The following is a 12,619-nucleotide window of genomic DNA, read 5'->3' as shown; positions in this document are numbered from 1 at the left end:
TTTTTCTCAAACAGCTCTGATGGCATGTCTGTATTAAGCTGCATCCAGGGATGAACTCCGTCTCACTTCTGTCAAATGACAGCTGCACAGCAAAGCAGGGGGGATGGATTCAGGCGTTGCCACCTCCTCAGTGAGCCCTACGTGAAAACATATGCAACTGCTGGAGACGCTACAGCTTCTTCCACTGGTGCTACTGAAACAGGTCTCATTTCTGCCAGTGTACTGGAGTCCTTAGTTTTAGACTTAGCCACCTACCCTTGCAGCTGGAAGTCTGTGAGTTTGGTCTTGCCACTTGAACCAGGCCTCAGGGCCACATGTAAAACCTACTTCTGATTTTTAAAATCTGTGTCCAAATCCCTCTTAACTGAATGGGAAGAAGGGTGAGTGTCAGGCACTCTGTGTTCCAGACCAAGCAAACAACGTAAGCAAACGTGGCATTGGTGCAGACTCTAGTATTTTTGTAGGCCTGCTTTGCCTTGTCCTCAGTAAAGGATGTGGAGGAACAGAAAGTTACTGGGCCAGATGCCTTAGTCCAGGGGCAGTGGATGCATCAAACTGGCACAAGTCCATAGACCAAAGTTTATAAAGCTTTATTAAACATCTTGAACAGCTGTGCAATGAACAAACCAAATGCTCTGGAAGTTGTACAATTTGATTTTCTACTTCTTAGGGAAACAGCAGCAGCTATTCCTGCCCCTCTTCATGAGAAGAAGCATGTGTGGAGACAAATGGATGGCAAACAGAACAGTCACCTGGATGCTTTGGAGCCAGTGTGTGGGTTTTTTTTTTTTTTTTTTTTTTTTTTTTTTTGAGAACTGGTTAAATTTCTCACAAGTGATTGCCTTGTTCTGCAAGGAGGACTGTTCCCCTGGCAGCTCCAGGAATGGTGGGGGTGGGAAAGAAAGCTGTGCAGCAAGTGCCACTCAGGGCACATCAAAACCTCCTGCCAAGGGAAGAGGCTGACCCAGGCACTTCCCACTAGCCATCTGTTCCTCCCTCTCCCCAGGCAGGGGATCTGGCAGCTGGCTTGCTTTTAATAATAGAAAATGCACAGTCATCCCTGGCCTGAAAACACTGTCATTTAAATAACTGTAACCATTTGCTGTTTTGAACTGCAGCACTTCACAGCATCATCCCTCCCTCCCCCCAACAATGGTCTCCTAGCCTGTCAGGCTGGGAGTGCCAACTTTACACAACCCCAAACACCATAGCAGAGCATGTGTTCAGATCCCAGCAATCAAAGCCACAGCAAGTTGTGGCAAACCAGGAAGGGAGCTTGACCCCTGTGAGAAGTGCTGTAAAAGCATCATGACAACTGAGGGTTTTTAAGCTGTGACTGAGGAGCATGTAAGTAGTTCAGAAAGCACTTGGGCAGTCCAGACGCTTAGCTTTGGCATGCTGAGCAGGAGATGACTCAATGGCCTCTGGCTCCACAACTTTTGGCTGCATCCGTCTGTTAGCTGCTGAGTTCCCTTGATCAGCAGGGCGAGAAAGCCTGATGCCCTGCAGAGAGCGAGATGGAGAGACTCCTGTGGCTGCTTCGACAGATCTGGTGAGCTCAAAGCCCTAGGACAGACCGCCATGGCCATACAAGGATAAGCAAGAGACACAGCAGAACTCCACCACCATACAAGAACAAGACAGGGTGACAGCTCCTTCTTCCCCCCCACACCTCAGCTGGAAGGGCTGGTGTCTATTCCCAACAACACAGGAAGAAAAAGATAGGGCTGTTCTGCTTCTAAAAGCAGGTGGTGATGCCAGAGTTCACACAGTAAACAAGCCACAGGCAAAATGGGAGGGCTGGTCAGGAATTTACCGCTCTAGTCCACGCATACATTACAGAACACAGGCTGCTTGTACTCCAGCCGCATGCCTCACAATCCCTCCTGCCCCCAACCCCGCTCTTTAAAAGCAAAACTGGAGTCGTCGGCAGGCTGAGAGACTGGTTTAAGTACCAACTATGCTGGGATCATGAGCTGATTCAGGCAGTTGGGAGCCAGTGCAGTGGTACAGGAAGCAGTTCCCCCAGCAGCTATAGCAGATGAGGAACAAGGCTGCCAGGAAGACCAAGGCACAAATTGTGCATGGCTTCCGCTCCAGGAGGAAACTCAGCAGGTAGAAGCCCATGAACATCGAGTGACTGAACCACAATGCGGGATTGAGGGGCTTGGGGATGAGAAGGACAGGCAGTAACCACTGAAGGCAGTACATAGTGTCTGGCAGTCCAGGACCCAAGGACAGAAGCAATCAGAAATGTTTCTGGAGAGTGGTCCACCAAATCTTCAGGCAGGCAGGATCCACAAGGCTGTTCTGTAACATGAAGATAAAGCTGAGAGAGAAAGAGAGAGAAGGGGAACAGTCACACTTGGGTTGTGGGTATATGCCAAACAAGTCAAACAGTCTTTTCATACAGTCACTTCGCTCCCCAAATTCTGTACTTTGTCCATTTCAGCATGAAGCACCTGATGCTGTTCCATCTGTTGGGTATCTACAACCAATCCTACTCTATCTACCCTGCTGGAGTCCCTGACGAAAGATAGGTGGATTCTCCTCTTCCTCCTTGTTGCCATCTTTTATGATTCAGTCTTAAGGCTGAAGTGAAAGCATTCACAGAAGTAGATGCATTGATGCTTTCTTGGGGACTCGAACAGGAATAAGATTGCACTCTGAGTTTTCAGATACCAAACGGGGGAATAGGGCCTGGCTGCAGGTTTCAATGTTAGGATGTGAGGCTTCCCAGAGAAATGGCAAAAACATCATTATCTAGTATGCAGGACAAGAGGTAGGGCAAGGTTGCATCCCTGTCATAATGGAGGTGGATGAAGTCTCCAATTTCTGGGAAGAAGTGCAGACCACAAAGACACTGCCCCCCGACTTCCAGAACAGCAGCAAACAGCCCCTCTCCCTTAGTGCAGTATGGAAAGCTGAAGGGAAAGCTTGTTACACAGTGAAGATGCAGCAGCTTGTTTTCCTCCCGATGTGCACGCTCAACTGAAAATGTCCAGAGATTAGGAAGGCATGTAAGCAAGTGCAGTGTGCAGAGGTGATCTTGCAGCTGCTGCATGGAAAGCAACGGACGGCAAAGAATGGTTGATGGAACCTAATTTTGCTCCCAAAGGGGAAATCACTTCTGTCAAACAGGCCCAGCTGGAAAAGCAGCTCGGCATATGGTTGATGGCATGTGACAAGTAGTAGAAAGATTGACAAGTGTGGGATGAGGGGCAAATCTCACTTTTTACCACTTGATTTCCTGCTTGGCCCTGCAATGACAGGATTCTACAAGGTTTACCTTAGTAGCACTACTTTTTCTTTTTCCCAGGAGAAGCAAACCAAAAGCCAATTTCAGGTCCTAGGGCTGCAAAAAAAAAAAGAGGAGCAAGGAACACAAGATAGGAGTGAAGCCCAATCAATTAATTACCCACAATGGTTTCTTGTACTATTGAATGAAAAGGCCAAAAGCAGGAGAATCAGAGAAGGCAGATGCCTCTTCAGTGCTTTTACTCATTGTTGAAACACTGGGGTGTTGAGCTGTGTCCCACTCTCTCCCCCACACACAGACCCATTAAAACAACACCCAACTGAAAATGGAGTACACACCCACCCTATACCATTCTGTGAGCAGAGAGCACGGGAAACCAACAATAAATTTAAATCATTGAAAGCTACTCTTGAATGCTGACAGTGTGCATGCTACAAAGCCTGAAGGATTTACAATCCCAGCCTAACAAGAGTGTCAGATCAGATCCGATCAGATCAGATCCAGGGCAGTCTCAAAATGGCAGCATTTAAGCACGGGATAGCCTTGTGTGGCCTGCCCTTATAAGATATATTGAAGCAGCATGTTTTGACAAGGGAGCCAATGTGGGGTGGCTGACTGGCAGACCAGAAATTACACTTCTCCCCTTAGCAGACTGGCAGCAGCTACAGCAAGTGATCTAAGTAGCTGAAGCTAAAGTACTTAGCCCTGCATGACCTGTTCCATCTGAGGACCTTCAAGTACATTCCAAAGCATTTATCTTCATTTTACATATGAGGAAACGGAGAAGAGTTGCAAGACGGAACTACATGCCAATGATACGCAGGTGAGACGAGCTCTAAAGCTATCTGCTGGCCCCAGCATCTCTCTGAGCAGTTGATGAGATTTACCCAAGGTCTCAGAGCCGCAATCAGGGCACCCCAACCTGGATACTCAACCTAGTATCACATTGAGATGATGTATAGGGCTGTTAAAGTGACACCAGAGATGGTAAAAAGAAGGAAAATGAGACTCTGAGAAGCAGTCCATAAGAGCTTAGATTTAGACGGTTCTTTTCATTCCACAAGTAACTGTTATTATGTACATACAGCACTGCCAAGGATAGTGGCAGCCAACAAAGGGACAGGGGAAATGTTTGAAATTGGGCCAAACCTGTTATCTGTGGGAAGATGCCACAGGTTCTGGTATCACCACTGAACAAACAGCCCCTCTGGTTGTGATGGCTAAAGATCCTCCTCCTTTCATAGGCTGAACTGCATGGTGTTCTGTCAGAAGGATGAAGGACCAAGCTAAGTGTGTCTGGATTAGATCTGTTGGGTGCCAGGAGACTGGTGGGACAAAGAACTGAGAAGACAGCCCAACAAACATTCCTTGGCTGAAGCTGGATGAGGTTTCCTGACTTTGGGAAGGTAGTCAAGAAATAATAGATTGCATGGCAGAGTCCAAAGAAAATCACAAACTGCTTCCTGCCATGAGCAGTGAAGTCATAATAGAGACTGTGATGCTGCAAGTCTTATTTAAGTACCTGGTACACTGATGAAAGCTGGAAGCACATTCCTGCCTCATGCATTACTTCTCCTGTGCTATCCATGAGAGGATCTACCTTACTAGCAGTGAAAGTGTGTCCCCCATCTGTGATTAGACAGCAGATCAGTGTGCTGAAATACAAGGTACGTTGTGTTTGTCTTGCTGCAGCAGGGAGAGGAAAGTGAGAATCCTTCAGCAGACAGAGTGGGGAACTGGAGTTTGTTTTGTCAGGAAAGTTAATGAGCTTGTTTTCTGGCTTGGTAATTTACTGAGACATTTGTTTTAAACTGCAATAGTCCAGCAGGGCGAGCCAAGAAGAAAGAACTGGAACCCCGGGTTTTTATTCCAGCTTCAATGACTCACTCGTCTCTCTGGGCAAGTCTTGACCTGTGCCAGTTTCTCTGTCGGCGACACAGGCTAAACCTTGCTTATTTTGCAGGAGTGAGGTCTATTAACCTTTAAGATCCTCAGATGAAAGGCACTGCAGAATGCAAGTGCTCCTTAATTCCTGCCAGGGGTAAGTTTTCAGAGGAACAACTTGGCCTGATAGGTCTCAGGAGAGGGAGGCAGCTAAATCCCCACCTCCCACCCCATGCATGAACACACACAGAGACCCCTTTATTTTCCTTCCTGTCTAGTCAAAGATGCAGCATGAGAGCAGACAGCAACACAATTGTAGCGAGTCAGTGCTCTGCAGCCCCCCCTTTAATCCCGCTACACAATAGTTCTCAAATGCACAAGACAGATCTTGTTGTTGTATAGAAACTTTCATTCAAATGCTCTGCAAACTTAAAAAAAAAAAATCACTACAGAAATTATGGGCAAGGATCACTATGTCCACCATGGAAATGCAGTGGATCAGGACACTAGAGCTTCAGCTCCTGCCCTTTCAAGACTGTACGTACCTGCAGGAGATCACATATGGCTTTGTTGCCTTTTACACAAAGTAGCAGTTGAGGAAAGGACTTTTCATCTGGCAGCTAAGGAGACATCTAATTACTATTTCCTGCCATGGCAGGGGGGGTCAGACTAGATGATCTGCTCAGGTCCCTTCTGACCCTAGAAACTATGAAACTAACAGGAGTGGGCACAAACTGGTGAGAAACCTCCACGGGCTAAAGCAGCAAAGCCATGAAGAAGAGCTAAGACGAGCAATGCAGTGAAACTCTTGAGGTGCTTTAACAAAGAAACCAAGATTTAAAAGACAGCCCTGACCTCATGAACTTGGTCTGTGCATCTGACTGAAGCATGGTTTCTCCTCCTCCACCTGGTAGATTAGTCTACCAACTTGCACGCAGCCACCCTCAGACTGAAATGCAGCAACCAAAAGCACTAAGCACAGCTCAACGACTTGGGACAGGGAGTGAACTGGAACTGCACCAGGGATGTAGATGTTATGTAGGGTGTTTTAAGCTAAAAGTGAACTGCGGGGAAAGTTAAAAGACCTGCCCTTAGCAATATCACAGGACTTTTCTAAATCACAAGGTTTCAGGAATTTTATTTTGGGTTTCCTCCAGAAGTCAGAACCAGTATCAGGATGGGACACCAGGTCTCCACAGATTCCAGATTCTGGATGCAGAACTAGAATTTAAGACAACTGTGACGTTAAATGGAGGTAACTAATATAATCTTCCTTATGCCTTTAAATCCTAGTTAAGGCAAAACAACAGACGTAAGGTCTACAAACTGCAATGCTGATACCACTTCCTCCAGTGCTGGATGTTCCTTACATGTCTTACCCAAATGTTGACCTAACTTAGTTTCAGAGCTGCAATGGCCTCACAACACACTATTATTTTTGTAACAACACTTTTTAGCAGAGTCTGTAGTTTGAGGCAGCATTCACGATACCCAGCTGCAAAATCAACCAGCAGCATTTTCAACAGAGATTGCTTTGACTTAAAAATTTTGCTCTTGGCCATGAGTGTTCAGATTTACACCAATTACTCCAGCTGAAAACAGCCAAAAGTGCTGAGTAGCAGGTATCATTTTTCTTCCTACAACTCTTAACTACTGCCCCAACAATTAGATTTCTCAGATTCATGAACCCAAATGTGGAGTACAAGGTGAAAGAAAAAACTAGAACAAGGGCTGATGGTAAATATCAGTGCTGGAAGCTTTCAGTGTGAGACTGACAGACAGGCCTATAATCTGTTTTTCATAATCCAGTATTACTTATTTGAGATTTTTTTTTAAAGAGTGAGAATACTTCCAGTTCTGAAGAACCAGGAGGATAGGGAAGTATGGTCAGCCATCTTTAACATGAGTGATGTCTCTCTTGGGGGTTGGGAAGGAAAATGTAAAGCAAGCCAGGTATGGCAGGCCTTGGCTATCTACTTTCCATTGTATTTTTGGAAAAAAACAGAGATTATTCTCTTCTGCTCTATCATCCTTAAGGCGCTTGGGACACTGGCCCTCTTACCCTTATTACCTTATTTCCTCAGAGGTAAAAAGTCCCTCTTCATTTTCCAGTCTCTGATCACTAATTGCTTTATCTAAATTAGACTTGGACATACCCAAAATAGTCTATCTAGACTGCCCTACAGTAGTCTGAGGCAGCAAATGCATTGAATTCCCACTTGATTTTCTCTTTCCTTTCACCACCAGGAAACCAGTTTCCTGCTTTTGATCCAGTAAGGGTAGACTGTAGGTGTGCACTAATAAAGATTTTTTTGGCTAATACTGATGGCCGATTATTAGCCAGTCATATCGGCCAACACCAATCCAATAGCCAACATGCGATCTGGCACCCTGAAGAGCAGCGTCAGGCCTGTAAGTTTGGGGTGGAGAAGGGAAGAGGCACGGGGGCACAGATTGAGGCCCCTATGGTGAGGGAGGGAGTAGGACTAGGGCTGGGGCAGGCACTGCCCAGTCAGGGCAGAGCAGGGTGCAGGATGGAGCCACAGGTGGCTTGTCCAGGGACTGCAGGGAGGGGGGTCCCCACCACCTGTCTCCCACCCCCAAGCAGATTTGTGCACAGGGTGAGGGCGGGCTGCCTACTGGGGGTGGGGGCTGTGCCTTCCTAGCAGGGGCTAGGCTGGGGCTGCACTCGGGGCAGGCGGAGGTGCTGGGGGGTGCTACAGGATGGGCTACAGCCATCCCAAAGTTTGCCGTAGGCCCCTCCCCCCCAGCACTGCTGTTGCTACCCTGGCCCAGCCTCCACCCGGGAAGAGGCAAGCACAGCCCTCACGCTGCACACAGATCCAGGGGAAACATGCCCCCCATGCCTCCCCCAGGGGTGTGCACAGTGGTGGGAGCCCCCCCCCCAAACTGGACAAGCCCTCCTTAGTTTTGTCCCACCTCACCATGCAGGCCTTAATCTGCCCCCTCATGACTCTTCCACCCCCACAGACTTACCAGCTGGACACTGCTATCCAAGCTGCTGGGCTGAGTTCCCAGTTGCCTGCATGCTGTAGCTGCACACTTGCGTGCAGCATTTATGGTAACATTATTGGCCACATTGGCCACAAAAAGCCAATTGCCAATAATGTCAATTTTCCTTTTATTGGTGCCGATTTAGAGGTGCACTGACACATCAGCCTGGTATCAGATCGGTACCAATATAAAGAAAATTGGCTGTATCAGAAATTGGCCCAATGCAGCTGATAATCTGGTTGATAAATGTTTATGCGTGTGCGCAGCCTTAGCACAGTATTTAGTCAGCAAGGAACACAGCCCAGTAGTGTGGAGAGCTGTGTGCAGCTGCTAAATCCTTGTGGTGGAAGAGGAGGGGGGAGGGAGGGGGCAGACACTGTCCAGCTGGGGCAAGGGGTGGGCACAGGACAGACCCATGGCTTGTGTGGGGGCCAGCTCCCACTGCTGCATGCACCCTGGGAAGGCACAGGAGGTGGGGGCATGTACCCCCAGATCTGCGTGGGGCAGGGTGGGCGGGCTGCAGCCAGGGCTGTGCCAAGCTTAAGACAGAGGCTACGGTGGGGGCTGCAGCCACACCAAATTTCACCATAGTCCCACTCTCAGTGCTGACACCTGCCCGGCACAGCACCGGCTCTTCCCAGCACAGGGGTGGAGGTGGGGTGTTGAGCCAGGGCTGCGCCAGATGGGTGTTGGTGCTGGGAGTGGGGCTATGACAAAATCTGGGGTGGCTGCAGCCCCCTCCATAGCCCCTGCCCCGCACTCAGCCCCCGCTAAGAGCCTGGCACATCCCCTGATACAGCCTGCCTGCTCTGATCCGCGCAGATCTAGGGGCACACACTCCACCCATTCCCTCCTGGGGTGCAAGCAGCGGTGGGAGCCTCCCCCCCAACTCTGTCCCGCACCATGCCCCACCCAGGCTGGGCAGTGCCTGCCCCCTCCCTTACTGTGGGGGGCATTGATCTTCACCCCCCACAACCCCCCCTCCCCTTCTACCACAATGAACTTACCAGCTGCACACAGCTGTATTGGAAATCGGATCAGTATTGGCTGATGTGCCTCCTTAAATTGGTTATCGGTATCAGCCCCCAAAATCTCTATCGGTTCACCCCTAGTGCTGATATGATATGGACCAATATATTGGTGCACCTCTAGTAGATTGCCACACATGGACAGCAAGTTCTTACCTAGAATTCAGCAGCATCTCACTGAATAAACTTTTTGTCTCACAACTGGATCCTGCTTCTTCCAAACCTCTTGCTGTGGTTCTCCTCTGTCCTCTGATTCAGCTCTCAGGCTTCTTGGCTAGTATGGTGCAAGTGCCTTCTTCAGGAAGTACTCCAGGCCTCATGCCCAATCAGCTGACTTGTCAACCACACTGGTTTACCCAACCCTTCTTACTCATTTCCAGAGTACTGACTACTTTGACTCCTTTGAAGCACTACTATGTTGCAGCCTGCTTAGTCACCGAGAACATAAAAAGCTCCCCACATTCTCCAATTCACTTTCCTTTCTAGTCTCTCTAAGCTATATACTTGAGCTTCCTACCCTCTGTCCCTGCAAGTTTATAGGTCCCAGCGACACACCTCATTAGAGCTGGACAAATACAAATAGTTTTCTGCCCGCTCATTAACGAATCTTTCAGATGTGGTCATGTCCCTTGTTTGCTGCACATTTTCACAGGGACATTATTAAAATCTACATGCCAATGTACTGCCACATTTCTCCAGTCACTGAACAGAAACAAACCCTTATGACTTGTCTGTCCAGTCACAGCTACCCAGTTTGCCTTTTTTTGCAAAGAAATATTCAAAAAACAAAGACAGCAGAATAAATTCACTGAGAAGTTTGTGAGCTGCAGAAAAGGCTTCTTACCATAGTGTTAGTTGCAAGATATTTATAATGCTATAGCTTATGGACACTTGAGCCTGCTGTACTCAATTCTATACCCCTGTTTTAGAAAAAAAGGCTACCCTGAGGCTCCATTTACCCCTGACAACTGGGGATAGTCATGGTGGGTTTTCACTAAGCATCCAAGGAAATGCTTAGAGGTAACATCTATCCTACTGAGTAAAATTAAACAGGTGCTGCTCCAGAAAGAATGCAAAAGCCTAGTGGATTTAAGAACCCTTCTTCCCAGCATATAGTGAAGCTATTCTCAGTCCGGCTTTTCCAAGGCTTTACAAAAAAAAAAGATCAATAATGCACCAGCAGAGTCAGTCAACTAATCAGCTTTTCAGAAACCTGAGCCTCTCCCTGGAATTTAAAGGAACCAGAGAACTCCCAAGTTAACAATGATAAGATGCATTTTATGTGTGTGAAGATGTACACAATGTGTGTAAGCACACCTCCCACCCCTTACCAGGACTGTCTAATAGTTCAGCACTTAAATACAGATTTATCTGTTTCTTATGAACATCTATCCATATGTACTGTCCTGAGAAGCGTGGAAGCTACCCCGTTTTACAGAATAAGACTAAAAGACTAAGGTAAGTAGCCTAAGGCTGCATGAACAATCTCCCAGCCCTGCGCTATTACATCAGTCCTTGCTGCTTCTGTATCAGATCACCTCAAGAGCTCAGGTTAAGTTTCTTTCCTATACAACTCACCTATAATGCACCATTGTTAGTTGCCTCCCCCACCCCCAGTGCCCTTTGAACAGGTTGGCTGAAGCCAAAGCTCTTTTGGGACAACATAGTTGTCTGACATGGTTTTAAAAGAGGGTTTTGTCTCAGGCTACAGGGCTCAGTCAGAATGTGATGAGGAACAGCTCAACCTGGTCTCCGAATGAAACAACAGGCCTGCAGCTGCTAGAAACACAGGTTCTGATGCCCAGCCCACGGTAAGGAAGTGGGCACTCAGGGGGACAGGTTCAGCTCCAGCCCAATCAGGGGCAAACTGGCATATCCAGAATTCCCCAAAGGCGCTCAGTTTCCGATTCTTCAGCCTTCTTAAATGTACACGTGATTTTTAGGGGCATCTGTTCTTTTGCTATCCCTGTCAATATCCCCATGCCCCCAGTGGAGTTCATCCAGCTCCCCAATGACAGCTGGAAAAAAATTAAGTATTCACCTTTCAGGCAACGATTGTCCTTGTGTTCTTTGAGAAACCCGTGTCCTGCAACTTCTAACCCATACTCCAGAGAAATGGCACAGTTTGCTTCCAAAGCCTAGCTGCTGCAAGGGTAGTGCCACTGGGACATCAACTATGCTAAGAGGTCCTTCTGGTTCATCAATAACACCCCTCCCCCGGCCTCTTAGGAATGGCTATAAATCAAGTTTAATCACTGAATACTCTTCATTACTTTTGCTGTTACTTTACTTAATGATTTTCACTTCTCTTAGGCAAGAAGTAGATTCACCAATTCTTAGGTACTAGTCCAGCGCTCTGAAAAGCCAGTAGTTGGTAGCTATCGATACTATGGATCACACACCTCTGTGTACATCCAGTAAAGCTGTAATACTACCAAACCTGCTTGTGAAACACTAGGGATAGAGATGTGCCATCCTACTCTGCTCTACCCCTCCCTTTCCTCCTTCTTCCTTCAGATATGTCCAGCCAATCTAACTACAGTCAGATTCTTAGCAGCCATCTAAAACTACGATCACCTTCCAGGGCTCTGAAATGCTAGACCACCGTTTTGCAATCGCATGCCAGGGCACCCTGGGGTGCCTTGTCAACCATTCAAGAATTGCTGCAGGGTGCTGTATAACATTAGCACTGTTTAGAAATGTGATTCACAAGATAAGCGAAGAGATTTCAGACAGAAATCCAGAGTTGGCGTCTTTGTTCTTTGCAACAGAAAAAACGCTTTATTATTTTTCTGTAGGCGAAAAAAAAAGATGAAAGCTAAGAGCTGACAGTTTCCAAGGGCTGCCTTGGGTCAGAAAGGTTGGGAGCCACCGCTCTAGACCCGATCGTCCAGGGATTCGTTCGGGCAAAGCCTCAGGGAGACTCCTGCTCCAGTCAGGCCTATGAGACAGGGTCCTTCCTGCAGCCCCCCCACCCCTGCACTATGCAAACAAAGCTGGGTCAAGGCGAGTCCCTGCCTTCCTTGAAGAGGGCCCAGCCGTGAAGTGAGTTTGTGTCACTGCTGGGAGAAGCAGTGGAGCAGGGCAGAGGAGGAGCAGGCTGATCCTGCCTGGCAAGTACGGCGGCACCAGCCTGTCTCAAATGGCTCCTTTTCCCGAGCAGCAAGGTGAACAAAGAAGCGCTCCTTCGGGTGAGGCGAGGAGGAGCTGGCCGGGGGCCCCTCGCCGTACCCCCGTCGCAGCACCGCGCCCCCTGCCCCACAGTTCCCCCGCGGCCCGGCCACACGTGACATTGCCCCGCAGTAGAGGCGGGGCGGCCGCACGTGCAAAGCCGCCAGCACCCCAGGGCGATCCCCCAGCTCCGGGGCCCTCCCGCGTGGCTGGGGCGCACCCATTACCTGCGCTCCGCGCCATGGCGCGACCTCAGCTCCGC

At 48.4% G+C, this 12,619-nt stretch overlaps 1 protein-coding gene and 1 long non-coding RNA gene across 3 annotated transcripts in view; both read right to left on the bottom strand.

The window, feature by feature from the left end:
• Positions 1 to 4,727, bottom strand: part of LOC109313197 — a 22,842-nt gene extending 18,115 nt beyond the window's left edge. The window contains exon 1 of the long non-coding RNA XR_002101984.1: positions 4,717 to 4,727. This is a non-coding gene — a long non-coding RNA (uncharacterized LOC109313197). The remainder of the gene's footprint in view (positions 1 to 4,716) is intronic.
• Positions 570 to 12,619, bottom strand: BLCAP (bladder cancer associated protein). 2 transcript variants are annotated; one of them, XM_019539665.1, is made up of 2 exons: positions 12,585 to 12,619; positions 570 to 2,329 (listed from the first exon to the last, which is right to left on the bottom strand). In XM_019539665.1, exon 2 carries the CDS (start codon positions 2,209 to 2,211, stop codon positions 1,948 to 1,950), a length of 264 nt encoding a protein of 87 aa, XP_019395210.1. In that variant the 5' UTR covers positions 2,212 to 2,329; positions 12,585 to 12,619; the 3' UTR covers positions 570 to 1,947. The 2 variants fall into 2 exon arrangements, with proteins under 2 accessions (XP_019395210.1, XP_019395211.1); XM_019539666.1 differs by lacking the exon at positions 12,585 to 12,619 and adding an exon at positions 3,290 to 3,313.

This window comes from Crocodylus porosus, unplaced genomic scaffold (assembly GCF_001723895.1).
Source record: "Crocodylus porosus isolate Cpor-Errol unplaced genomic scaffold, CroPor_comp1, whole genome shotgun sequence".
NCBI classification, from domain to species: Eukaryota; Metazoa; Chordata; order Crocodylia; family Crocodylidae; genus Crocodylus; species Crocodylus porosus.
The sequence above is the reverse complement of the archived record's forward strand: the minus strand, read 5'-3'. Positions and strand labels throughout refer to the sequence as shown.